The following is a 26,571-nucleotide window of genomic DNA, read 5'->3' as shown; positions in this document are numbered from 1 at the left end:
GGACAAATTTGAATCCACCTTAGCTAACAGAGGGCTTTGTGCTCTATCGATCATATCCTATTGATTCATATCTCAAGGATTTGACGCCAATAAGGGACGTATTGGCTCTGGCCATAACCGGTATTGTGTGGTGCCATTTGGCGGAAAAATCACTCGGTTCAGAGGGACCCGGGTCATCATAACCGTTTTCCTGCAGTGCCATTTGGCGGCAAAATTGTCGGTTAGAGGACACGTACTACGTCCTTACTGGCATGAGATTATTTGATAATGGATCCTAGTGATATTTTCGACTAGGCATTTGGCTCTTTGTGAGCTGAAGTAAATTTTAATTTGTCTCCCCCGATAAACTGTTGCGGAGGGTGGATGAATTTTTCTTTAAGTATTCAGATAGTTGATTTCAAATTTAAATATTTTGAAATTTGGGATTTTTTGAATTTCTGTAGAGTTTTGATAAGCATTTGAGTGGCATTTTGAAAATAATTGTGAACCCCTCCGGTTGAGATCTACATTCAATATGGCCATCATCAGGGTGTTTGGGGGCATTTCCATTTTCTGGATTGAACCTTGTCAACTCTGTCTACTGATCGACAGAGGATCATGTTTCATGGGTTTTATGCCTTTATTGGTGAATTCTCTTGATTATAGGACTTGAAGGCCTAATATGAATGTATTAAAACAAATACACTAGTCGCCACAACCGTGTATTTGTTTGAAGGTTCAAACCCTGTCGACTCCTATTGATCCGTCTAGAATGATCGGGTTCAACTAGAATTCACTTATTGACCCGCGCAGTATCCCTAGACGTCACAGGTGTACCAATAACATGTTCGTCAAGGCCCATGCGGTGTTTGGGGGCATTTTTTTATAATTAAACCATGTCGACTCCTTTTTACCTGTTAAGAAGGATCGGGTTTAAATCTAATAACCCTCGCAGCATCCTTAGACATCACGTGTACTAATAACACGCTCGTCGGGGCCCATGCGAGTGTTTAGGGGCATTTTATAATTAAACCATGTCAACTCCTTTTATCTACTTAGAATGATCAGGTTCAAATTTAATAACCAGCGCAGCATCCCTGAACGTCACGTGTGTACCAATAACACGCTCACCGGTGCCCATGCGGGTTTTATAATTGATACTTACCCCTTTTAGTGTACCTATGTGTATACAAGCAACAGTGTATGTGCGGGGGTATTTTTGGAATATTTATATCTTGCTTGTGAGTGATACATTGAATGTTGTGGAAGTCTTCTGTAGCAGCCCGTAGGAGCTCATATCTGTTACAGTTCTCTCTTTTTTTATTTGCTTATGGATGAAACTTTTATGTATGTAACAAGTCTCCTACGGTTATTCATAGGAGTTCACATTAGCCACCAACCTCTTCATGCACATTGATTGATAGGTTGTCTTATCCACTTGAATATTGGTTGTTACATGTATATGCAAGTCCACAAGTATTGATTGGAAGGATATCGTTGTATTCATTGCACATCCCATCAATTTCAATATTCATTGCTTGAAGGTTTGGATGCATTTGATTATGTCTTGACGTTGATTGTGGAACATTGTTGCATTCTCTAATTGATCTTTGATTGTGGGTAGATCATGTGTCCTTGACCCTTGTTGATGGTTGCTTGCAAATCAAATGATGATTGAATCCTTGAGCATAATAAATGTTTCTATTCATTATAGCTCTTCTGATGTTGCTCACTAACACTCTATATCCCTTGTGCATGATCGTAAGTGAATTAACAAATACTTTGGCACTGATTACAAGCAAACCACGAATCATCATGTTCATTAAGAGCCTTTCTAATTAATCAATACATTCATTACAAGTAGATTAGGGATGAACTAGCTCCGATATTATGAATCAATTGGTGTGGTCCAAAAGCTCATATTATGAGTTTATAATCAAAACAAGTTCCTTACCCTTCTTTTTTATTATTTACAAACGAACCTCATTTGCAAACTTCTTACTTTGATGATTCTGCCTGATATGTCTAATATCATCACTTATCAACATCTTTATCTCAATTAAGATGATCTTTGCATATTAGAAATTATCATTCAAAAATTTCTTGTCAAAGTTTGGAAGGATTTACACATGGGTCCTTGTTTGCTTGCAAGAGATATGAATGACTCAAATCTTTCCTAGTTAGGATTTGCATTCAAATCAAAGTGAAGAATCCATTAGGGAATTATCCCTTCAAGATGATCTTTGCATATTAGAAATTATCGTTCAAAAATTCCGTGTCAAAGTTTGGAAGGATTTACACATGGGTCCTTGTTTGCTTGCAAGAGATATAAATGACTCAAATCTTTCCTAGTTAGGATTTGCATTCAAATCAAAGTGAAGAATCCATTAGGGAATTATCCCTTCAAGAAATTATTCACCTTAATCATAATTCAAGCCAAATTAGATTCATACTCAAGTTCATATGATTCAAATCATTACATTTTAAATTAAGCTCATGTTCATGTTAGGTTCCAATTGAGTTCGAGTCCAAATGAATTCCTCCATATGGTCCAACTTGCTTGAGTTCAAATGTCCAAGATCATGCTCAAGTTCTTGTTCTTTGTTCAACTCATTCGAGTTCAAATAGGTCTCCTTCTTTTGTTCAAATCCTTGTTGCATTTGAATCCATTTCATGTTCAAATTCATCATATGCTTAATGTCATTTGATTAGAGTCTATTTGAGTCCAAGATGAGTTCTTTGCATTTGAGATCAACTCATTTGAACTTAGCTTGAATTCTCAATTTAGTTTAAGTTCAATTAATGTCATTTGGTCTAAATCAAGTCCATAAGTCCGTCATCGCTTGTCCAAGTCTTTGTTCAAGTCCTCGTAGTCTTGTTGAGTTCAAGTTCTTCATCATTTGTCCAAGTTTGATTTAAATTTGAATTAAGCTTCTTGCACATTTTTATTTTGGTTCAATTGTTTATTAAGTCACTTAGATCTTGTTCAAAAGTCTAAGTACAAGTCTTCTGTTGTTCTTCTGAGTTCAATCAAGTCTAGGTCCTAAATTGTTCCAAGTCCTTGACTTATTTCAGACAAAAATTCGACAGCCTCCCGAAGTCTCCCCCGTTTAGGGGAAAAACTAAGAGGCCGCCTACCCGCCACATCAATAAAGACGTGTACTGTTGGTGTTTGTGAGACACCGCGGCGGTGATTTTTTTTGTTTTTCTCCCAACACGCCAACAAAGGTGTGCATGAGGTTTTAAAAAGTATTTTTATGAAAAAGGCAGTTTGCTTTCCGCCCGCTCGGGGGTACTTATGAGTGACCCCGCCTCGCCGTAGGTGCCGCACCGGGGTCCCATCCCACCACGCGCAACAAAGGCGTGCATAGGCGGTTTTTCGGTCGACCACGAACATTGAAGTAGAGTTTCGAGTTTAGAGAGATTCGTACTTTTGCGGGGTTGTTGGTGTTGGCACGTGGATCGAGGGGTCACTCGCCTACCTTATCGTAGATGTCACACCGGGTTCCCTCCTACCACGCTCAACAAAGGCGTGCATAGGTGGTTTGCCGGCCCGACACGAACATCGAGGTAAGAGAGAATATTTATTTTATTTTCATTAAATTAACCTTTATTAATTATAATTAATAATAATTAAATTGAACTAATTACAATTACTTATCAATAATAATAATTAATTATGATTAATCATAATTAATTAGAAATCATTTTTAATTAATTATAATTAAAAGTAACTAAATTATAATTAAATTAATTAATCAAAATTAATGTCGACCCTCATGATTATACCTAAAGGAAACAAAGGGAGATGAAATTAAGATATAAATCCAGCATACAAACATCTCATACTTGTTGGATCCTCAAAATCCTGCCGAAATCATGTTGATTCGGCGCGAGCAGAAATCTCGGGATAACGCCGAATGAACAGAGATATAGCTGGATTTGAGCAGGATTTCTGCAGGAATCGTGGATTCATCGGGCAAGGCTCCTTTTTGTTCTTTTGGTTTTTGTTCAGAGGTCAACACACGCCCACCCTAATGCATTACATTGTGGCGATGAGCGATTCAGACAAACTTCCAAATAAAATTATCAATTACAATATTAAATCAACATTAGACTATACAAATTCGCAAAGCACTTACATTCTTAATTAATGTTACATCATGGATCAGCATATACTAAAATATATACAAAGCAACTAATAACCATCCGAGACACTTGTACAACTGCATTCAAACATCCATACATGTCCAATGGTATCTCATATTGCATATGACGTTATCACATTAATATCTACAACAGATAAACGAAAACATATAATAGTGCCCTTGTCAGTCTACAAATCTACTCCTACTACTACCTTTTGCTTGATAAAAACACATAAAAGTAAATACAATGGTAAGCAAAAAACCCAATAGAAAACCCAATGGGCAAGTAAAGCAACATGCATGGTCAAATACAAATTATATGGAACTTTATCACAAAACATATATAGGGTATAGAACAGATTATACACTAGACAATAATCACAAGTCATGGGAATCAATAAGATTATGCTATGTAATACCATGCCTGATTCGTCAATTATAATCATAATTGCTAACATTTAAAGTTATGATATCCGTAGGAATCATAGTCATGTATCTATTATAGTTTTCATGGCAATTCAAATATAACATGAAATATCATTAATGCAATTGCATGAATTATAATATCATTACATCACATTCATGCTTCATTCATTCAAAATTGGAACAAGAAAAAATACCTTGTCATATCATGGGATGCACGTTTATTCCTTAGCATTCAAAACTAGAACTATTATTCTTGCGGTCATTAACTACTCTCCATCAGAAAAAGAACATCACATCATGAGATACACATGTCATTATCAACCCCCGCCCTAAAAAAGTCTCATGTATCATATATGTGTTAATCTAATATCGTTAACTTCTCTCGTTTGATTTAGGAAGAAAAGTCGAATCAGATAAGGAATCATATTTTTGACAATGAGACAGATAAAATCGACTTACTATCCAAACAGGAAATCACTTCTTTTCCTTTTTCTCCATCAGGCAAAATTTTCCGGTTAGAAGCAAAACAACCTTCTCTGATAACCAGAGGAGTATTCATGAAGTAGGAATTGTGAGAGAAGCTGCGGTTGAAATGAAATCTACCTTTTGTATCGAACAGAGTTGGACGCACGGCAGACGCTGAGGATGAGGTGTTCTGGTCATTAGAAGATAACCGGCGACCCTCTTCCACCATCAACGACGACAGCAGGAGATTCACAAAATTTGAAATCTTCCAAAATTCCTGGACGTTCTCTCTCTTCACTCGGGATGAGGGTTCCTGGAAATAAATCTTCTTAGATACACCAGCTCATCTTCACTTGGTGCATAGCTTGCTGACCCTGAAGAAGAGGAAGGTTTGGTAGGTTTTTACCCTTGCCTATTTCGTCAACCACCTTCTTCATCCTCTCGAGCCTCACCACTACAATACCCTCATTAATGGTGATCCCCTTCGCAGGGAGTACTTGTCGCTATGCTCCTCATCAGTTTGAGGCGTCTTGGCCATAAACATGAAATTATATAGCACACGACGATCCTACCATAAACATTCTTAAAAATATTTTGATAGGCAACATGGTAGAGGGAGATGAGTGAATCGCCTTAATGGAGACCATCACTTGCTCCTTTGGGATCAAGGGGGGAAACACCACCATCTTTTTCATAAATGTGGTCAAGCGAGTAGGCACTATCAACCCACTACACTCTAAACAACCACATACTTAGCCTTCCAATAACGCACTTTGATAGAAAGGTCCAACACCTTCATAGTAGTGAGCAAGAACTACACACATTCATCCTTAAATGCCTTCATTATAAAGGCATTCCTAAATAACACCAACGACCATAGGAAGTTGCATATGTGGAGGTATAAGGCAAAAGAAATCACTAATGCCATGGATTTTGGCAACAGTTGGGCGGGGACAACTCCTTACAGTTCAGCACTTCCTCAAGCTTTAAGCACAAGAGAAATCACATCTCCAACACAAAGTGATTAGTCAACACCACTAGCTTGTTGACAAATAGGATGTTGATCCTTTCAACATCCTTCGCCGACCTAATAGAGAATTATTATACAAGAAATAATATGCATTGTAGGCAACCTTGGCATATTCAACAGGCAACCGAGACTCAGACAAGTTGCGCTTCCTAGAGAACTCAATGGAACACCTCTGCATGGCAGCCATTGGAGAGAATAGAGGTCGTCGGAGGAGAATTGAGGAAAGTAAGATTTTGAGTAGGAATCTCACCAAAGGACCCTACCACGATTATTCATACAGGACGCTCAACAAATGAATACCAAGGCTGCGGTCCAATCATCATTAATTATGAAGATCCTACATCTCTCTCCCATCACGATAATATATCCTCTACTTGCCTGTAGTTTCTCTCTCCCAGGAGTCACATATGCTTTCTCACCTTAGGCAAAGCCCCTATCATGATATGAATCACCATCAATTGGCTAACCGACCGCAGGGAACAAATCATCACTTTTCCACATATTGACACTCGCTCCTCTGAAAGCCCTTGCCACGAGCAGGAAATTCCAAATAGAACAAGAAAAAAGCCCTTTCTCACTAATCTTTTATGAAACCTATCACGATGATACATTAAATTGAACACATAAAATAATTGCGCTAAAAAAGAACATTTGCATTGCATTACGCATTTTCATATTATAATGGACTCACCATCCAAAGGCCAGCACTAAAAAAAATTACAACCCAGGATGTCGGTTTCCATGAAGAATCCCTATTACAAGATCATTTGTCATAAATGGTGTCAGACCGCCTATTCGCTCCAAATACTCAAAAATGTACTGGTTGCAAGCTTGGAAGCTCCCCAGCTTTGCTTGCTAAACGATCAAGCTCCACTCAGCATCCCTCACTGCCACATCAAACATATCTTCTATCTCGCCCACTAATAGCTTGTCTATCGATGTTTTAACCTACTCCAACAAACCAAGAATCGTCATTGCCACCTCCTCAATTATGTCTCAATATATTGTGGCCTCTTTGACAGCGCCTTAAGGCCGACGGCAATCGGCCGCCATGGCCGGAGGCGAGAAAGAAGCCCGCGAAAACAGAGAATTCAAACTTTATCTCTCTAGGAAAAAACAATCAAGCTCCACTTAGCATCCCTCACTGCCACATCAAACATATCTTCGATCTCGCCCACTAATAGCTTGTCTATCGATGTTTTAACCTACTCCAACAAACCAAGAATCGTCATTGCCACCTCCTCAATTATGTCTCAATATATTGTGGCCTCTTTGACATCGCCTTGTTCCAGACCAACCTTTTCAATGGACTTCAGATCTCTGTCGACCTCCCTTTCATCATAAACGACGAGTTCATCCAGGGGAGGTGGTGGAAACTCGGTGCAGTAAGTTGCTCCAAAAGTTGGATTAGCATGGAAATTCTTAAATAGTTAAACTCGTCTTGTTCGTACTTACCTGTCAAAGAAAGAGTACCCTATGAAGTTATCATTAATTGCCTTCATAGTTATCCTCACAGGTGGCAACCGAGTCATGACAGAGATATTACTTCACAAGAATAGATGCCTAAAAGGACATGTCAATGGCTACCAAAGGAGTTCGCCTATAAGGATAAGGGATCACTTGTCCACACTCTCTCAAAAAACCCACCCTACACTGAGCGACAAGAAGGCCAATTGATAGAAAGGCAGATAATCACTCATCCCAATCAAGTTCTCACAACCTAAAGCCTGTCGAACTCAAAATGTTGTTAGAGTGAGCCAATACCTCAGTTGTTCCACCAGTTCCATCAGTTGTTGTCCTTAAGGAGTATTTCATTGAACAGCTTCATGGCATTCTAGAAGATGCAAAGATAAATTTGGTAAGTAACACCATGTAGTTGAGGAGGATGCATTGTTGCTTGAAATACGACATGGAGCACATAGATCGAACATCAAGGTAGAGATCTAGAGTGCTAATAAATCCTCCATCCCAACAATCTTCAATCAAATATATGTTAAATATTTTAAATTCTAACTTTGAAATGCTTTTCCTTTTTTGTGTTATTACCCATATGGATCAACATGTCATTCTTTATGTTCCATATGGTCTTGCGGAATTATCAATTTCTTAGGTAGCCAAAAGATTAAATTAAAGATAACCCTGGAAGCATCAATAGTTCCTCTCCAGTGTTCGTTTTTTTCCTGAAATCTCTTCTTTAGTAGCCAATATCAATCATATGGTTGGATAAACTATGCAATACCTAAAATAGGTGAAATTGATCTTTCCAGTAACATATTAGATGGATGCAATAGGAAGCTTATAAATTGAATCTATGCAAATAGAGTGGCAATTAAGCACCTTAACTAGTTTATCTGGTTTCATGATAGGAAGGCCCAATTCAAAAAGTTTCTTGGTTCCCCAATTCTTAAACCAGTGAAGATCAACACATTCTGCCAGCATATGAACAACAGCAGACTGTGTGATGATGTTTTCAATTTTTCCTTCACCCAGGTCAACAACTGGTAGACTCTTCATTCTATACTTCGAAAGTAGCAAAAGCATGGTAAGAAATGAGTCTTCTTTCTGTAAAGCTAGGAAAGGAGCCCAGCGGAATGACCCTGAGATGTCCTGAACCTGTGGAAGGAGCATATAGTCAAGTCAGACGTTTCACATATAAATCATAAAACATCTAGCAGAATATATTTGATTTTTCCTTTAAGTAAAAAAAAAAACCTTCGTACTCCTATAGAAGTGTGAAGATGTCAGATATTCAAAAAAGCTTCCTTTAGTTGAAGAATTGGCTCCAAAATCATCCCCATGACAAGCTGCTACATCTGTCTGTCAAATAGGATATTATTATTCTCAATGTAAGAAGCTTAAAAGCCCAATAAATAGTAAAGTTCACACCTTTTTGTAATAGGGCATGACTGTTCTATCTGAATCAACGCCCATTTCTATGCAAGTATAAATGCAGATATAATAGGGCATGGTATAAAATGCAGCTTAAGCCATGCATGCTTTACAGTATGCAGTCTCATTCCTTTTCATGAAAGAGGGTGACAAAAAACCCAGTACCACCTCTCTTCAATTAATAAACTTCACCAAGCTAGTGTTTCACGAAAATGGCACGTAATAGAATATCACTTTGATACGTCGAGGTGGGGAAGGGGGCTACCTTATGGGGCCCTGGAGAGTTAATATTCACTATATAAGGAGGAGAAATCAGGAATGAAATAATTAGAAAAGTTTATTTAGGGAAATATGACTAATTTGAATTTGGATTGAAGAAATTAGAAAATGTTTATTTAAGGAGAGATGACTGATTTTAATTCAGATTTGCGAGGTGTTTAGGAAAGTTTTCTAATTATATTTATGCTATATAGGAAGTATTTCATTGTATAGGAAGATTTCATAAAATATGTTTAATTGTTTAAGAAGATTTTCTAATTATGTATAATTGTTTATGAAAGTATCTTAAATCATGTTTAATTGTGTAGGAAGGTTTTTTTAATCACGTTTAAGTTATTTATGAAAGTTTTATTTATGATTTTGTATTCTAGGGCTATTTAAGAGGGAGTTGGCTAAGGTTTAGGTATGTTATTACTAAGTTTTATGTTCTTAGTATTTGTTATGAGTTCCTAGCATCGTCTAAGTCTTGTGGGAGAGATGATCTACCTCTTTAATAGTAGATCACCTGTATCTTGCTTTCATTTTGCTTAAATAATACAAAATCAGCCAATGTTTTGGGCATTCCTGCAATTTTTTATTGATTGGTTTGTAATTTTTACTTCCAAGTCGTATCATATTGATATTAGAGCACCTTTTTGGGACCTATGACAACAAAGAAGGTGGAGCCGTTTGAAAGAAAGCTAGAGGAGGAAATTAAAAAATGTTTATTTAAGGAATGTAAGATTGGGGGGAGGGGGGGCTACCTTGTGGGGCCTAGGAGAGTTAATATTCACTATGTAAGGAGGATAAATCTGGGATGAAATAATTAGGAATGTTTATTTAGAGAAAGATGTCTTATTTGAATTTAGATGTGGCTGAGAACGAAATAAATTTCTTGCTCCCCGGTGCGGTAGGAATAGCCAAATCTCTTTCACCTTCCTCGATGCAGCGAAGTAGCTGAATCCCTTTTACCTTTCCCGGTGTGACAGAGTTGTCGATGACCATTTGAATCCAAGAACTTCTCGAAATTTCCCTCAAGAAAACTTTGACAAAAGGAAGAACTAGGTGGATGTTGACCGAAGCAACCGTGTAAGAAACACCCTCTCACACACCCTGCACTCATAAGACTCTTCTTCCTCTCTCTCAACTATGGCTCTCTCCCTTCCTTCTCAAAGCTCTCTCTTAAAACATAGTTTACAAAAGAACCAAGACCTTGACTGCCAAAAGACACTCTCTCATGAAATAAGAGATGATTAAATAGTAGGTCCGAAGAAAACTCTAATTTACAATTTAGCAGTCACTATTCGTACAGTACGATTAATTCAAATATTCTTCTGTAGTGATGTACGATGAATAGTCTAAAGGGCAATCATTTAAAGTTATCTAACTGGTCGCACTATATAAATGAACGGTAGTATAGTACGATTAGAACAACTCAATATCGGACTGTATAGGACGAACAAAAATTGTCCAGAGAGCCCTAGGTGATTCAGACAGTACAATTTTTTGATCGTAATGGATGAACCAAACTTCGTCCAGAGACTCCTCGGTCAACTCGTACAATACAATATAGTATCGTACAATACGATCAGTAATCAATCAAATCTGATTTAATTACTTAATTAACTAACCTAATTAAGCAATGATTTAAAGTATCATACAATACGAAATGATTCATACACTACAAATAGTTTAAATTTCAATATTCAAATTTGTTTATTTTAGGTACGTTAGATTCAACAACGGGGTTTCTAATTATAATTGATCGTCTAGTATGATGTGTTATCATACTATACGATTCAATATGTGAATTTTAATTTTTTTAAATAAAATATTTTGATTAATTTCTATTTGAACTGATCACACATTATGATTAAGCAAAATAAAATGAAATCTTTATTTTTCATTCCCCCTGTGTATGGGTGTACAGTTGCTAAGCTAACATACATCTTTTACATTGATAGACTCAAAAAAATAAAAAGTATAGACTCTTGCATAAATCAAACATATACTACCAAATCTTGAGTCCTAATTTTTTTAATGATATTTGGTATATGTTGAACCAAAAATGTTAGTACACACATAACAGATATACAATAATAAAATATAGAATAAACTAAATACAGTTCAATAATGTTTGTTATCATCAAAACACAAATTCAAACTTCCGAAGTGCAACATTTTCTTATAAAGGACTAGGGACATAACAATGACAGTGTTTTCAAAAGAATGTAATATTAAAATTAAAACTAATACATAGAAGTAGAGATAATTACACAAATAAAAAAACAACATTTAATTTAAAATCATTCAACCAAAATAGAAATGTCATCGTAGCAGATTATGGAGTTTATGTTATCTATCACTTGAATGATTAAATGAGCTCTCTTAAAAAATCTATTAACAACATTAAAATTATTATATGTATCCTTCGAGTTCTAGTTATGCTTAAGATAAAATCTATAGATAAGTTTCCTATGGTTTCGGGTTTAGGACAAGAAGGTAGTACATTTTTCAGAGCATTGTTCGGTAGGCTTCACCACTTAGTATATTTAGCCCAATAATGGTATATTTAGTTTTTGTTGTGGTTAATTATTAGAGTTTAGGTATTCCAATTTTTAAGCAATGAAGCATTGTAGAGAATATTGTATAATACCCACAAATTTTTCAAAAAGTATAAAATTTCCTCAAAATTTCACCCCATATTATCATTCCTCCATAAAATGTCAAAGTTATTTTCATAAAATCCTTTTTTTAATTTTTAGCATTTTGATATATAAAAGTGTATCTAAAAGCGTAATAAAATATAATCATTTAATAATATATAAAACTTAAGTGTTTAATTGAAAGTTAATTAATTTTTATATTACTGTTACTATATCTAAACCTACTTACCTAAGCATACATTGGGCCAATTATTGAATTTTGCTAACCTGAGCTCCTTAATATTAAGTTAAGCTAGAATGTATTAAATGGTAAAAATGTAATATTTAAATTGTATATAAGAGAAAAGAAGGTCGGGGTATTGTAAGAGAAAAAATTCACCCGCCTACTTTAGAAAACGAGGTGAAATATCCAAACTATAGTATAAGAAATAGTAAACTTTATATAATTGCGACCACATATTTTTATGTAATTGTGATAGCATTATGTCTTTAGTTACTAGTTTATCAAGTATTTATTGCAATGACATTTTTTATAATTGTTATGAGAAGCCTAATTGAGAAAAGTGATATGGAGTATAGGCCCGCACAACTAAAGGCGAAAGACTTGACGAGGTAAATCTTAAGGCAGCTGTATAGAAGGTATCTTATATTCTCACTTTTAAAAGTTGGGAATTCGAACCCTTCCTTGAATGAGAGCTACCCCGAGATTATTTTTAATTGACTACAAACATATTTCTTATTTCTTATATTATGCTTGCATATTTCATTGAGCTCTAGCTCATCAGCTGTAGTTGTACTGCAGAAAAAGAGAAGGAGATTATGGTGCTCTAGGCAAGAGATTGACTACACTTTGTATAAATATGTTTTAGATGTACATAGAAGTCAGAATAGAAGATGTATAGATAAACTTTTAGGTATGTAAATATTATTTGAAAGTTTAATAAGCTCTGTATTTTATTCAATGCATTTTTAAAAATGTTTTCAATTATGAAATATGAAATTGAATCTTAAGATTTGAAAAACTTAATATGCTTGGATAGTTAAGATAGGCTATTTCCTACTCACTTAATCCTAATAAATGTACTTCAAAATGGATGTTAGTAAGAGATATGTCTCCAGATTCTCCTTCTTTGTTATACTCCAAATTGACTAAAAGAAATCAAAATAAGGTGTGACATATTAAAAAAAATAAAAATTAAAAATTAAAAAATTTAAAAAAAAAAAAAAGGTGTGACATATTATGTGGTGTAGAGAGAGGGAGTTGGGTTTGGATGTCCTTGGAGTGTGGCCAAACATTAGAAAAATTTTGTGCATGATGTACCTGACGACTAAGAGGGAAACTAAGTCGAATAGATTTGTGTGAGAGGAGTTAGTTGAGAACTTTAAAGTGGGTTCTAGGTTCTCTTGGGAGAGAAGCTCAATCAACTAAGAAAGAGAAAGAGAGGGAGAGAGAAAGGTGGGGGAGGGGTAGAGAGAGAGAGATCCAATAAGCATAAACTGATAACTATAAAACATACTAAAGACTCAAAGAAGAAGAGCCACCATTTCAATTGCAACAAGCAACTAAATTTTAATACTTCATTAAATGCACTAGTCATGGTTAAATGTGAGTTGCATGCATAGAGCTACTAGAGAACAAAACAGAGACAAAGACCTAAAAGACAACTAAGCTGAGCCTACCCAGTTTCTCCAATTAGGCCTTTTAGGGCAATTCGGAAATCAATTCAAGTGATCTCGGTATTCATGAACTCCGTGATACATTGGACCTCATGTGGGTGTTGAAATGCAATTTTAATCTTGTTCGGCCTCTGATATAGCTAAATTGGTAAAATAAAACACATTTTTAACCCTAGTAAATTGTCCCGGGATGCATCCTTCACATTAAAAGTCATGTCCTATTAGGCAGGGAGTTTTACAACTCCAACTATTTCATATGAAATAATGAATATAGGTTCATGAAATTGAGCTTAAATAAGAAGAAATAGAGATCAAGAAGAAAAAGTTAGGTTCATGATACATTTAAAATTTCAGTCCACAACCACAAAGGAAGAAATAAAAAGCGATAGAGTGCCAAAATATGTAACTAGCATGGACATTTTGAGTGAAAGATATTCTTCGACAAAGAGAAGGTTGTTTCATGCAAATCCGAGTGATCAAACTTCATTGTGAATGAACTAGCAGAACTGTCAACTAACACATCAACAAACTATATCATCCCAGTGTTATGACGTTAATAGCCAAATATTGTTTGAATGAAATTTAGCTTACCAGAATTTGAAAAAAAAAATCATGTTTCTAACAAGAAAAGAAACAAGTTTAATTTTAAACTAGAGCAATCTAAGAATAAAATTTATGAATTCTTAATAAATCTTAATATAGATCATAAATTACCATCGGGCCCTTAATCCGTGCCACTACGTAGTGGATGTTCAAGAAATTATTACATCAATATTCAACAAAAACTGATCTACCACTTTGACAATACACCAACACAACTCTGCAGATGCATAGCTGTCAAGCTATACAGTAAGGGTGTCAATTATTGACACGTCCCGATAACCCGACCCAAAAAATTTGGATTTGTGTTGACTTGTTTAACAAACAGGTCGTTCGGATTCTATTTTTTGATCCATTTGAAAAATCGGGTTCGGTCAGGGTCAACCCGCTAATCCAAATTTGACCTGAGTCCTCGTCTGACCTCGCCCCCGCCCAGGCGCCTCGCCTTGCACTAGCCCCTGAGCCTGTGCACTCACTCGCAGCCTCTCACTTGAGCTTGCATGACGTCTCACTGCCACTTGCACCCGCATTGTCATGCTCCTGGAGACGGGCCGTCGCCCTCTCCCACTCACGGTCGTGCCCTCACTAGCACCCGCACACTCGCGCAGTCCCACCCAATCCTACATGCCACCAGCACTCGAAGCTCGCGTCGCACCCACGAGTTAGTGGTCGGATTGGGTTGGGTCAACCCGGTAACATGATGGGTCAAGCCAGGGTCTGAATTTATGACCCGTTTACCTAATAAGTTTGGGTCCGGATCGGATCAATTGAAGGCGGGTTAATTTTGGGTTTGATCAGAATACGACCCGAAAACCCATTTTGACGCCCCTATTATATAGTGCTTCATCAAATTAAAAAAAAAAACAATACCTAGAAAGAAAAAAGATGTCATCCAAGAAACAATCACAACAGAAGAAAACCTAAGCATGTAAACCTGATGTAGGAGCCAAACAGCAATTCCAGCAAACTCTAAAATACCAATGTAACGATCAATCCAACTAGCATCTTCTGGTGCATCAACATTCCGCACAGGTGCGCTAAGGATCTTGTTTTTAGATAAAATATCTACTGCAGCAGCCAAACTAGCATCTGACGGTATCTCAATTTCTGAAAACAAATCCAAAGTAAACCATAAGTCAATGAAACTTCATCCACATAGAATCATTCATGTGCACAAATAAATGTGTGAGAAAAAAAGCTCACAATAGAACAGATGATCGTGCAACGTTAGTAGTATCCCACAATCAACCGCATGGAAAATGCCATACAAATCCGTTACATATGACCAGGTGGTCCAGGTAAGTTATGAGAAGGGAGAGTGCATTCATGACAATGATGTTTATCTACGGTACTAATATATCTGTACAATTTTATTTTAGTCTCTTATTCTTGATTCAAGGAAAGTTCTAAAAAGTGGCCCTAAGTTACATAAAGGAGTTTTCAAATAAATCGGAATGCACCCCTATTTTTCATATCCATAGATAATAATGCAACCACGTGCAAGGCAATTCTAATGCTGAGCATCCATTGGATTCACCACAAATGGAATGCATGTGCAAAATAATCAAATGTGAAGTAAAGATTGAAGTTCGGATTAATTTATTTTGCAACAGAAATGTCAAGAAAGCAAAAAACATCCACTTTATTTAAAACAAACACAGAGATTCCGGTAAGATTCTGTTTGCTTTGAAGGAATTGAAAGAAAAGAATGAAATGAAAATAGAAATGGAAACAGTAATGGACTTGAGTCAAAATTGTTTTCAATAACCAATTTGGTTAGTAAGAAATTGAGTGAAAAAATATTATTAGTTTTTTTGTTTCATCGAAAGGTCATATGATTCACAATGATGATCAGTTAAACTTTTATTCTCATTTTTCACTAGGATTGTGCAGAAAATTGCCAATAAGAAAAGGTATTTAGTCACATTTCCTAGGTAAATTCATTTTCCTAGAAACTACCTTGCAAGTAAACACCCGAAATGAAATTGTGAGTAAAATGATTTTGTATTCCCTCCAAATCAATCAAACCAAACAAAAACTAAATGAAGATACTTTGCATCAAGTTTTTGCCAAACCAAACCCCCAAAACAAGTTCGATAATGATAAATGAAGTTCTAAACTTGCTTTAAAATCACTTGAATTTTAATCAACTCTAAAACAAATAGATTTTCTTCAACTCAAGGATGTTTTTCTTATAACTTATTTAATTCAACTCGAAATAAGCCTCATATGTGTATATATGCATTTATGTGCTTGTGTCAATAAACATCTATATGAGTATGCATACTTGTATAAGCTCAAACATGGACATGCACGCATAAGAATATCACAAAGCACATTAACTAAATCAAATATATGAATTGCATATGGAATTATCCGACTTTAACTGCCATGAAGGATTGACATATGTTTAGGGTATTTTATATATGTTGAAATTTATTGCCTTCAAAACTTGGGTGAAAGTTTTCAATGGAGTTGTCTCATCCAATATGAATATGATGTAATACAAACATGCGAAGAGTTGCTTTGGGATTGTAACAATAAAATTGAATTTATACTTTGCTAATTAGTAACTCATGCTTCAATCAAAATAAATTCTTAGAACTTTTCCATTGAAAGACAGAGTAGTGGTAAGCCGTTACAAAAGGTTAGCAAGACAGTTTCAAGAACAACAAAAATTAAATAGTAGTTCTAATAGCTAGCAAACAGAAATCCACAGCGTAACATCAAGACATGGTCACTTAGAGTTCCTACTCACTCAATCACTCTTAGGCTTACCGGTTGAAGATGAAGCATACAATGAGAGAAATTGCCACTAGGAAGATAGTACCGAAGGTCTTTGTTGACGGAGAGGTAGTCACGAATGGAGAAGGGGTAGATCTCCCAACGAGAAGCCAAGGCGTCTTAGGCTTTTGAAGATCGATCGTCCCTGCTAAGCAATAGAGGATGCGCTTGACGTATCTTTCCACAGTCTCGTCGTATTCCCAATCGAGATCGTAGAAAGGACAGAGAAGAATGTCAATCTCCCCACGATCGCTGTAAGCGAAACCGTGATCAACCTCGGGATCGGCCATTCAACATTGAAGAGAAGGTGAGAGGGCATCGTCTTCTTCTCTTGGCTTCAAAAATTATGAGCAACCAAAACTTCCCAAGGGAGGGACCAAGAAGAGGGGCGGACAAGGTAGAGAGAGAGGGGGCGGGTGGCTTGGGTGAGAGAGTTTAGGTTAGATGGAGGACAATAAGATTTATTCCATATCTGAAATTAATTTCAGATTTTGTGTAATTTTGGAGGGAATCAATTTGAAATTGATTTCAAATTTCAAATAGAGTTTAGGGGAATTAATGAGCATTTAATGGGAGCCCATCAAGGGGGGGCCGGCGGGTTCAAGAGCGAGGGGAAGGGGTTTTATTTCCAAACTTGAAATTAATTTCAGGATTTGAATGAGACTGGGGGGAAATAATTTGAAATTTGATTTCAAATTAAGTGGTCAATAATGCCTTGATTGGGGAATTAATGGGAGAAGGCCAAGCATGAGGCCGGCAGCTTGGAGAGAGGGGGGAGAGGGATTAGGGAGGATTTAGACTCTTTCCAATCAAGAAATGACGACGAGGCGGGGAAATAATGACTCCTCCAAAATTGAATTTCAAATAGATTCAAATTTAGAAACTTTCCTTATTTAGATTTCGCAAATAAGGAAAGTTTTTGAAATTTGAAATTCAAAACTCACAAAGTCCCTCTTTAATGCTAGAGCCAAATTAGGAAACCATTATGACGATTGAAATCATCATAACGGTTGATGAAGGAGGAGATGGCCGGCAGTTAAAGGGGGAAAAGGATTTTTCGTCGGGTGGAGGTGGCTTGGGTGGTGGTTGGACTTATTGTGGTGGAGCTAGGGAGGTTGGTAGGTAGATGTGGGAAAGAACAAAAGGTGGAGAAGAAGATGAAATGACAAAATAAAATGAAGCCACGAGTCGCGGACTCTTCCAACGACTGGCGGGTAATGCACTCGCTCTCCTTGAGCTCAATCACTCTTCTCTAGCCCTCATGCAAGAAAAAGAAGAAGAAACCAAATTTCATTAATCAATCATCATCCTTTTACAACACAATGGGCCACTATATATAGTCCTCTCCACATGAAAAGAAAAGTACAAACATGCCCTCTACGCTACAATGACAAAATACTTCTCATAAAGGTAAAAATGGAAAACAACAAAAACTAAATAAAACATCATGCAAACAACAATAGATAAAACATAAAGCATGAAAAATAAAGACGCTGAATCGTGGCCGTCGATCTACGATTCTGTTGCCGGTACACGTGTCTGAATCTCTGAGCGATGTCCTCATCATTCTCCCCAGGTGGGAGAAAACTCGATCCCGTCGAGTCAGCATCTCTAGAACTCTCGTACCACTCTAATAGATCAGGATCCAATTGCTGCAGCTGGCACGACCCAACCCGACCAGAATGGATCCCGCTCGCATCGGGTCGCGATGAATGTTGAAAATCCAGGATCTAATTTTGGAATTTGCTTCAGAACTTTCTTTCGAATATTCAAACAAACAGAAACACAGAGCTGCTATAAACTTCAAATCATATAAAGAAATGTATCTACTATTTTCTTCTTTTTTTATCAAAATAATCATATACAATACAGTGCATGGCTACAGACAAAAAGAACAGAACAGAAAACCCATGACTATACAAAATCAAAAGTACAAAATACCTAATGACTGATCAGACACAGAACTGCTAATCCAAGATCTCTTTCCCTTTCCCAGAACCTGAAAACCACGCAGAAAATAAAGATGAGCTAACAGCTCAGCAAGACTACACTCACCAATCAAAATCTTTAGAAATACGCATCAGAAAATACATCAGAAATCATACAGATACTTGATCAAACAGAAATTAAACCACTGATACAAAAAAACTGAATTCCTTTCGTATCACAGAACATTCACGTCAGATTTCACAGAACAGACAGAATCGTACATAACAAACAGAATCATACGGAACAAACAGAATCGTACAAAATAAACAGAATAGTACATAACAGATGTCAAATCAGATAAAATCACATTTCACATATCACATATCCCTGACCCTGACAGAATCTCGACGGATTCTGGCCCCTTATGCCTCCCTTCCCTGACACTGACAGAATCTCAGATTCTGACCCCTTATGTCTCCCTTTGTGCTTATAGCACTAGAACATAACAGATATAAAGAATTTTTAGAACAGAACTTATTTTCTTTTTAGATTTCTCAGATTTTCCTGACACAGACAGAATCTCAAAGGATTTTGGCCCCTTATAACTCCCTTCTGATATCACAGCACATCAAAACATTCAATTTAGAAAATCGGATTACGTCAGAAAATCGCCAGCGGCATAACGGCAGTATACGGAATTTACACATAAAACACAGATTCAGAAAATTCACCAAATTATCACAGATAATACACAACATCATTATAAGACTTTCATTGTACTGAAGTAACATTTTTCAACATCCTGATAATTCGTTATTCGGTTAAAACACTGCAAAATTCAAAATATCCGGAGAAAATCTTCTAGAAAATACTCAAAACGTACAAAAACATCATCTCAGAGACATACCAAAAGTTACGCGGTAAAAAGTTTATCAGTGCAAAACGAAACCAATTATTCGCTAACGGAAACAAAATCCGAAACAGAAAAGTCGTCAAAATTATCTTTTCTGAAAATTGAGAAAGGCGGAATGTGCCTTACTTCAAGTAGGTCAACTTTCTCAACTGCAGCTACGGATGAAAACGGACAGAAGTCGCCCAAAAATCACTTTTCTTCCTTTTTCCTTCAGTTTTCTCTCTCCTGCCTTTTTCTCTCTTCAAAATATCTCATTTCCATATATATCCAACCAGATCTTCTCGGACAATCGCAAATTGTCCCGGGACGATTTGCCCTCTGGACAAAATTCATTTAGACGTGTACAGTAATCGTACCTGGACGAGTTGCTCTCTGAAAAAATTTCGTCCAAACGAACCCCAGTTCGTCCTGGGACGAACTTCTCTGTCCAGAAATTCCTTTAGAACCTGTACCGATCGTCCCGGACGATCCAACTTCGTTCGGACGAACCTGACTCATAGCTTACCCTAGGAGCTATCACCAAAGAAATGCTTCATTACATGACTCATAGCTTACCCTAGGAGCTATCACCAATCATCTTCATGCTTTGTATTGTGGATTTCCCTAAAATCCTAAAGACATGATGATGCAAATGCTCGAACTTGAGACAAAATCTTGAGTTCTTCTCTCTCATTTTCCTATCCATAAATTAGACAAATGAATACTTCTCCTTGAACACCAAATATTCAAGGAATTTCTTTCTTCCAACTTGCAATCCGCAAGTTGCTTATTGCTTCTCCCTTCTACAACTCAAAAGTTTTAGAAAATCCTCTCATTCTCCTAAACCCAAAATTAGGAGAGTGTTTATCTCTCTTTGAATTTTTGGGTGTTCAAGGAGCATTCATGAGCTTGCAACCTATAGGTTGCACACTTCTCTTCTTCCACAACTCAAAGGTCGTGGGAGACTCTTGTATTCATTCAACCCATGTTGAGTGAATCAAATGTACGCTCAAATCAATTTACTTGTTGAGCCAAAATCAACTAGTACTTTCATCCCAAGCATAGAAATCAAAGTCCTATCTCCACTTCATCCTTCCAACTCAAGTTGGAAGGGTGATTTCCTCTTTTTGAACAACCAAAAGTTCAAAGAGAATCCATGGTGGCTAGTAGTCCAAATCTACATATCACCTTCTCATATTTGCCTAACACAATTTGGGTAAATGATCTTCTCCCTTTGAACATCCAATACACAAGGGGCATCCATGAATTTGCAACTCATAAGTTGCATTTTCTCCTCTCTTTTCTACAAGCCAAAATTGTATAGAGATCCTTCTTTCTACAACTCAAAAGTTGTAGGAAATTCAATTATTCTCCTAAACCCAAATTAGGAGAGTGTAGATCTTTTTTTGAACACCAAAATGTTCAAAGATCCTTCATGAATTTGCAACCTCTAAATTGCATTTTCTCCTCTCTTTTCTACAAGCCAAAATTGTTGAGAAATCTCTCTTCCTGCACTCAAAAGTTGTAGGAAATTCTTACATTCATTTAGCCCATGTTAAGTGAATCAAAATTACACTAAATCATCTATTTGTTGAAACAAAATCAACAAGTAGTTCATACCAAATCATTTCTTGAACTAAAATCAATAAATAATTCCAAATCAAACATATGAATCAAAATCCTAACTTCCTTCCATTCTCCTAACCCAAGTTAGGTGAATAAGTTCCTCTCTTCAGATACCAAAAAATTTAAAGAACCCTTGACTTGTAGCCTCAATCTATATGTCATTTCTTTATGTTTGCTTTATCAATATTTAGCAAACCAATTATTCATCATTGAACATAAAATTTAATGATAACTCTTATTGATTTGCAACCTCAGTTACAAATCAATCACTCTTACCTATTTAGCCAAAATCAATCAGTGACCCATCTTTCATTTGCTTAATCTAAATTAAGCAAATATATCTCTCTTTGAATACAAAAAAAAAATCAAAGAGGCATCTTGATTTGTAGCCTCAAAGCTACAAGTCACCCCTTTTATCGATGGGCTCCAAAAGCCTCAAGAGAAATCTCCAAAGCTAGGCCACCAAACTATGAGTTTCATTCATTCCCCGTCGTTAGTTCCAAAAGGTAAGGAGAATCTTCCAACATCTAACTTAAAAACTACATGTTGGACATCTCATTCTTAGACCCAAACTCTAAGTATCCTTTCATTTAACAATTGATATTTCCTATGACATCTAAAACAAAACCTTTAGATGTGAAATTCATCTAATACTCTGAAGTTTATCTTATATTATTAGAAGAATTTCACAAATACCTAACTATTAGACATGTCTACCTTACCCTATTAGGTAGACATTTCTATTATTCAAACACCAAGAAAATCCCAAAACACCTAAAATTCACTTAGATTTCTTTTGATGCAATGATTAATCATCTCTCCCAAAAGGTTGGATGTTTGCATCAATGTAACTTAGGATTCATGAGCAGCAGGCTTGCCTCAAAGCAAGTAATGGCAGCTTTATGGGTTCCCCACATAACCCTTATAAGTATAAAACCCCTAAAAATCAAATAAAATCTTTAAGACACAAACAACTTAGAGAGAAACCACCTTGGTTAAGATTAAACATCATCATTCTTAAATAAAATTAAACACATTCCATAGTATGATATGTCACACATGCCACGCAAATTTAGGTACACAACCCCTTAGGCGTGTTAGAATTAGAATTTTTCTTTTTCTACGCATGTGATTGATAATTTGATATGATGATTATTGGATTATCTTCAATGTGGGTACTTGTCCTTAAGTGGATAGTGTAAAAATATATACATAATTTTTTTGCAAGTGGCTATGTCCAAAAAGAGGCACCATAAATCATAAATAAAAAAATACTTGCATTATAGCTGTTTCTTAAAATCCCTCAAGAGGCATGGCCAATAGGATAGAAGCAGAGGCTTAGCACATCAAGTGCTAGGCTATTCTGGATGTGTTTGCATGATATATATAAACTTCTCATAATCCATAATTTTGCAGGTTTGAGTTTGTTCCTTTTTCAAACATGTATTTGATAGATTTAGGATATTGTAATCAAACTTGTAGGGATCAGTTAAAGGAGGTAGATCAAGAGGATATATCTGATAAAGGTGAAGTCCAAAGTCCATTTAGAAGTCAAAAGCTTGAAAACCTCACAAGCAAGAGACTGCAATAAATATTTGACTGTGTTGTATAATAACAGATAACTCAGCTGTCAAATTGGGTTGTAATAACTTGGAATCTATAATTTACATTCATTTTATTTGATTTATAGATGAAAGCATGTTTTGATCTATTTACCTGATTGCGCAATAGAAAATACATATTTTTTCTTAGGTTTCTTCTTTTCCTTTTTTTGGGGGTGGCATGAACATGTGAATGCAGTGGACTCTTAGGATAAAACTAAGATTTTTACCTATTAAAATGCTAAGCAATCTAAAATCAAAATAGGCTTCATGATTTTCAAATATAAGAAAATTTGTATGACTCCCTTTTAAGGAAGGGAGCTATGTTTTCTAAAATTTAAATTGATTATGCATAGCTCAGTGCTCATGTAGAATAGCCTTCACTTAATAATCAGATAACCAAAAAATTGCATTTGTGAGTCAACATTCTATATATCACTCATGATCAGGCATCTTGGCCTAAAAGTCAAGTTGTAAGCCCTATCATCTAAACAAAAACAACCTCACTACTCTTCATATACATTAAGAATGTATATCATAGTTTTAAAAATAACTAGGTGGGTTAGTTGGTAGTCCTTTTCAGGCAAAGCAATAAATCCAAAAGTCGGTCTGGATATGCCTCATGTGAGGTGTAGTTTGTAAGTCTCTTTCACTTTGTTAGACTTAAGTTTAAGGCACTAGCCCTTAATAGTCCTCACCTTAGTTCTAGGATTTGAGGTAGTGGTTGATTTCAATTACCCCATAAGCTCTTACCTTCACATTTCCTCTAACACATGTTATTGGAATGTAAAACCTAATATTCTAATTAAAATTGTCAGCTTAAACAAAAATTAGATTCTAAAATATATAGCTCAATATAAGATAGTTTTGAGTACCTCTGAGTTTACCACTCAAAATCAAGTACTACTCTTCCTCCCCCTTGGCTTTCATTCCAAGAACTCGAATCAAAGTTGATCCTCTCATCCTTTGAAATTCCTAAAGACCAAACTCTTTAAACAATAATTTCATGGATTTTAAAATCAAAACTTTAGCCAATATTTGGATGATTTTCAAAAGAAAAAAAAAACTACTAGTTTAATCAAAAGTTTTCTCAAGTACCAAGCTTGAGATGTAATTAACCATAGGACTTGCCATTGGGGCATCCGTACCCCAGAATAAAATAAGCCCCATTCAACTAGATATTGAATGGAGGCGTTTTTGTTAGAATTGTAAATTTTATTATTAAGTCCATAGGGATATGATATTTTTATCCTTCGGGGTAATATGTCATCTTTCTTATATCGTATTCAATCGCAAAATATGTAATAGGCTGAGGATGGTAAAATTTCTCCGACATTATGATATGAAATTTCAAAAGTATTGATTATTAAGTATGAGTAAGAGAATAAAAATCAAAATTTGTTGTTAATTTCATGTTCATGTAATTCCTATATTTGTTATTTTTTATTCAACCATAAAAAAGTGGACGAGGCGTCCGCATTGAGTCGCGCCTCAAGTCGAGGCGGAAGTCATGCGTATCAGGGCTTACGCCTCGAACCATCCAGCGAAGCGTACGATTTTTTCGCACAAAGCGTATGCATTAGAGCGTAACGCCTCCAGGCAGTATGAGGCACCGACTCGAAATTTTTTCTTCGGTATATATATAAATACGACGCAGCCGATTCGTGTTTGTGTATTCGCGTATAGGATTAGGGCTTCCTGTGAGAATTGAAAGGCGAACTAGAGGCGAAGCCGTGAGCGAAAGAGATGAAGCCATGAGTGCAGGAGACGAAGTCAGAAGGAGACGACGCAGGAAACGAATCCAAAAGCAATAACAGTTTCGAAAGCAGGAAACGAAGCCGAAGTTGTGAGTGCAGGAAACGTTCAGGCCTCGGTTAGGTCGGAAGAGCAGGTGAGCGGTGTTGTGGCCTTAACTTTGAGGTGTAGTAAAGAAAGCTTGAATAACTCCTGATTCGGCTTTCTTTCATTCGTCCGCTCAGTACATGCTCGGTAACCCTAAAGTACATGCTTGGTACTGCTCAGTATAAGCTCGGTACTGCTAGGTACATACTCGGTACCGAGCCAGCACAGAGAGATGAGGATAACATAAACCACTCAGGATCTTCAGCCTCCTACTGCTACAAAAGAACTCAGGAATAGGGTTTGTTTGATATCGGTCAGATTCATCAATGAAATGGGATTCCATTAATGTTGTTAGGAGTCCGTCATGGATTAATATGTTACGATCTGTTGGAAGCTATGGAAGAGGACTACTTAATTCCAAGCATGTGTGAACTGAGGACTTGGATTGCTGAATGAGGAGGTTCAAAGACAACTTCAAAAATGGTTTGATGATGTTTACAGAAGACTTGGGGATTTGAGACAAGAGTTCACAATAATGTCAGATGGATTGGTCAGATATTGACATAGAAGTATTATTAAATCTTTGTAACAATCCATATGGAATAGTTTTTCTAAAATCATGGTATGCTTCAAGTTTTGTAAATGATGCACAATTACTTGTTGAAATTGTTGTGAAGTTGTTTGAGGAAGTGGCGATGCTTTAGTAGTACAAGTTGTTACTGATAATGCAAGTGATATTAAAGCTGTCGGGGAAATGTTAATAGAGAAGAGGCCTCACCTTTACTAGACTCTTTTGCTCACATTGCATTGATTTAATGCTTGAGAGGTTTGGACAGTTGCCTCAGCATAATAAGCCTTATTGAAGGCCAAATTCGTTGGTAAGTTCATATACAATCATTCTTGGGTACTCAATTTGAATGAGAAAATTCACTGACAATGAAATTATTAGACCTGCTGTTACGAGATTTGCTATCTGCATATTTAAATATTAACGAGATTCAAGGAGGTTAAGGCAACCTTTTGGAAGCTATGTTTGCTTTGGAAGAAATGGGATAAAAGTTCATGGGCAAAAAAACAAGAAGGAAAACAGGTTAAAAAAAATTGTTATGAAAGATGATTCATTTTGGCGGAGTACAAATTATGCTTTTGAAGACAACACACATTAGTTAAGGTTGCTTAGAATGGTTGATGGTGAGAGGGCCCCGGCCATGGGATTTATTTATAAAGCATGAATAAGGCTAAAGAATATATTGCAAAAGATTTGGGAGGTCAAGAAAGTGCCTACAAAGAAATATGGGATATTATAGATGAAAAGTGGGATCGTCAATTACACCAACACTTACATGTGCTGCATACTTTAAACCTCAATTTCATTATGATAAGACTTTCATGTGTGATAAAGAGGTGAAAACTGGTTTGTATGCATGTATGGACAAACTCCATTTCTGAAGAAGAATATCTCAAAGTGAATGATCAACTTGAAGGAATTTCATTCTGAAAGAATGAAATGTTTGGATTTAAAGCAGCACAAGCATGCTAAAACACATGATTCTCCTGGTATGTTTTATAATTTATATATTTATAATTTTAATTTTAATATTTATGTTCAGTCTTAATTTTCAATCAATATTCATAAAATATTTTCATTTTCATTTAGAACGTTGGTGGAGTCAGTTTGGAGATGATGTTCTGAATGAAAGCCTTTTGCATTTAAAGTTTTTAGCCTAACATGTTCGGCTTCTGCATGCAAGCGTAATTG

The 26,571-nt window shown here is 36.1% G+C and overlaps 1 protein-coding gene across 2 annotated transcripts in view; it reads right to left on the bottom strand.

Annotated features, from left to right (window-relative positions):
• LOC110101131 (SNF1-related protein kinase regulatory subunit gamma-1) overlaps positions 1 to 26,571 on the bottom strand; it is a 46,883-nt gene that overhangs the window by 13,700 nt on the left and 6,612 nt on the right. Inside the window, exons 2-4 of one of the 2 annotated variants that reach the window (XM_020828922.1) lie at positions 15,073 to 15,245; positions 8,761 to 8,865; positions 8,386 to 8,661 (exon numbers count right to left, since the gene is read on the bottom strand). In XM_020828922.1, coding sequence (XP_020684581.1) covers positions 8,386 to 8,661; positions 8,761 to 8,865; positions 15,073 to 15,245 — 554 coding nt within the window. The remainder of the gene's footprint in view (positions 1 to 8,385; positions 8,662 to 8,760; positions 8,866 to 15,072; positions 15,246 to 26,571) is intronic. The other variant, XM_028701165.1, reaches the window with a different exon arrangement.

This window comes from Dendrobium catenatum, unplaced genomic scaffold, assembly GCF_001605985.2.
Source record: "Dendrobium catenatum unplaced genomic scaffold, ASM160598v2 fragScaff_scaffold_152, whole genome shotgun sequence".
NCBI classification, from domain to species: domain Eukaryota; kingdom Viridiplantae; phylum Streptophyta; class Magnoliopsida; order Asparagales; family Orchidaceae; genus Dendrobium; species Dendrobium catenatum.
This window is presented reverse-complemented; position numbering and strand designations above follow the sequence as displayed.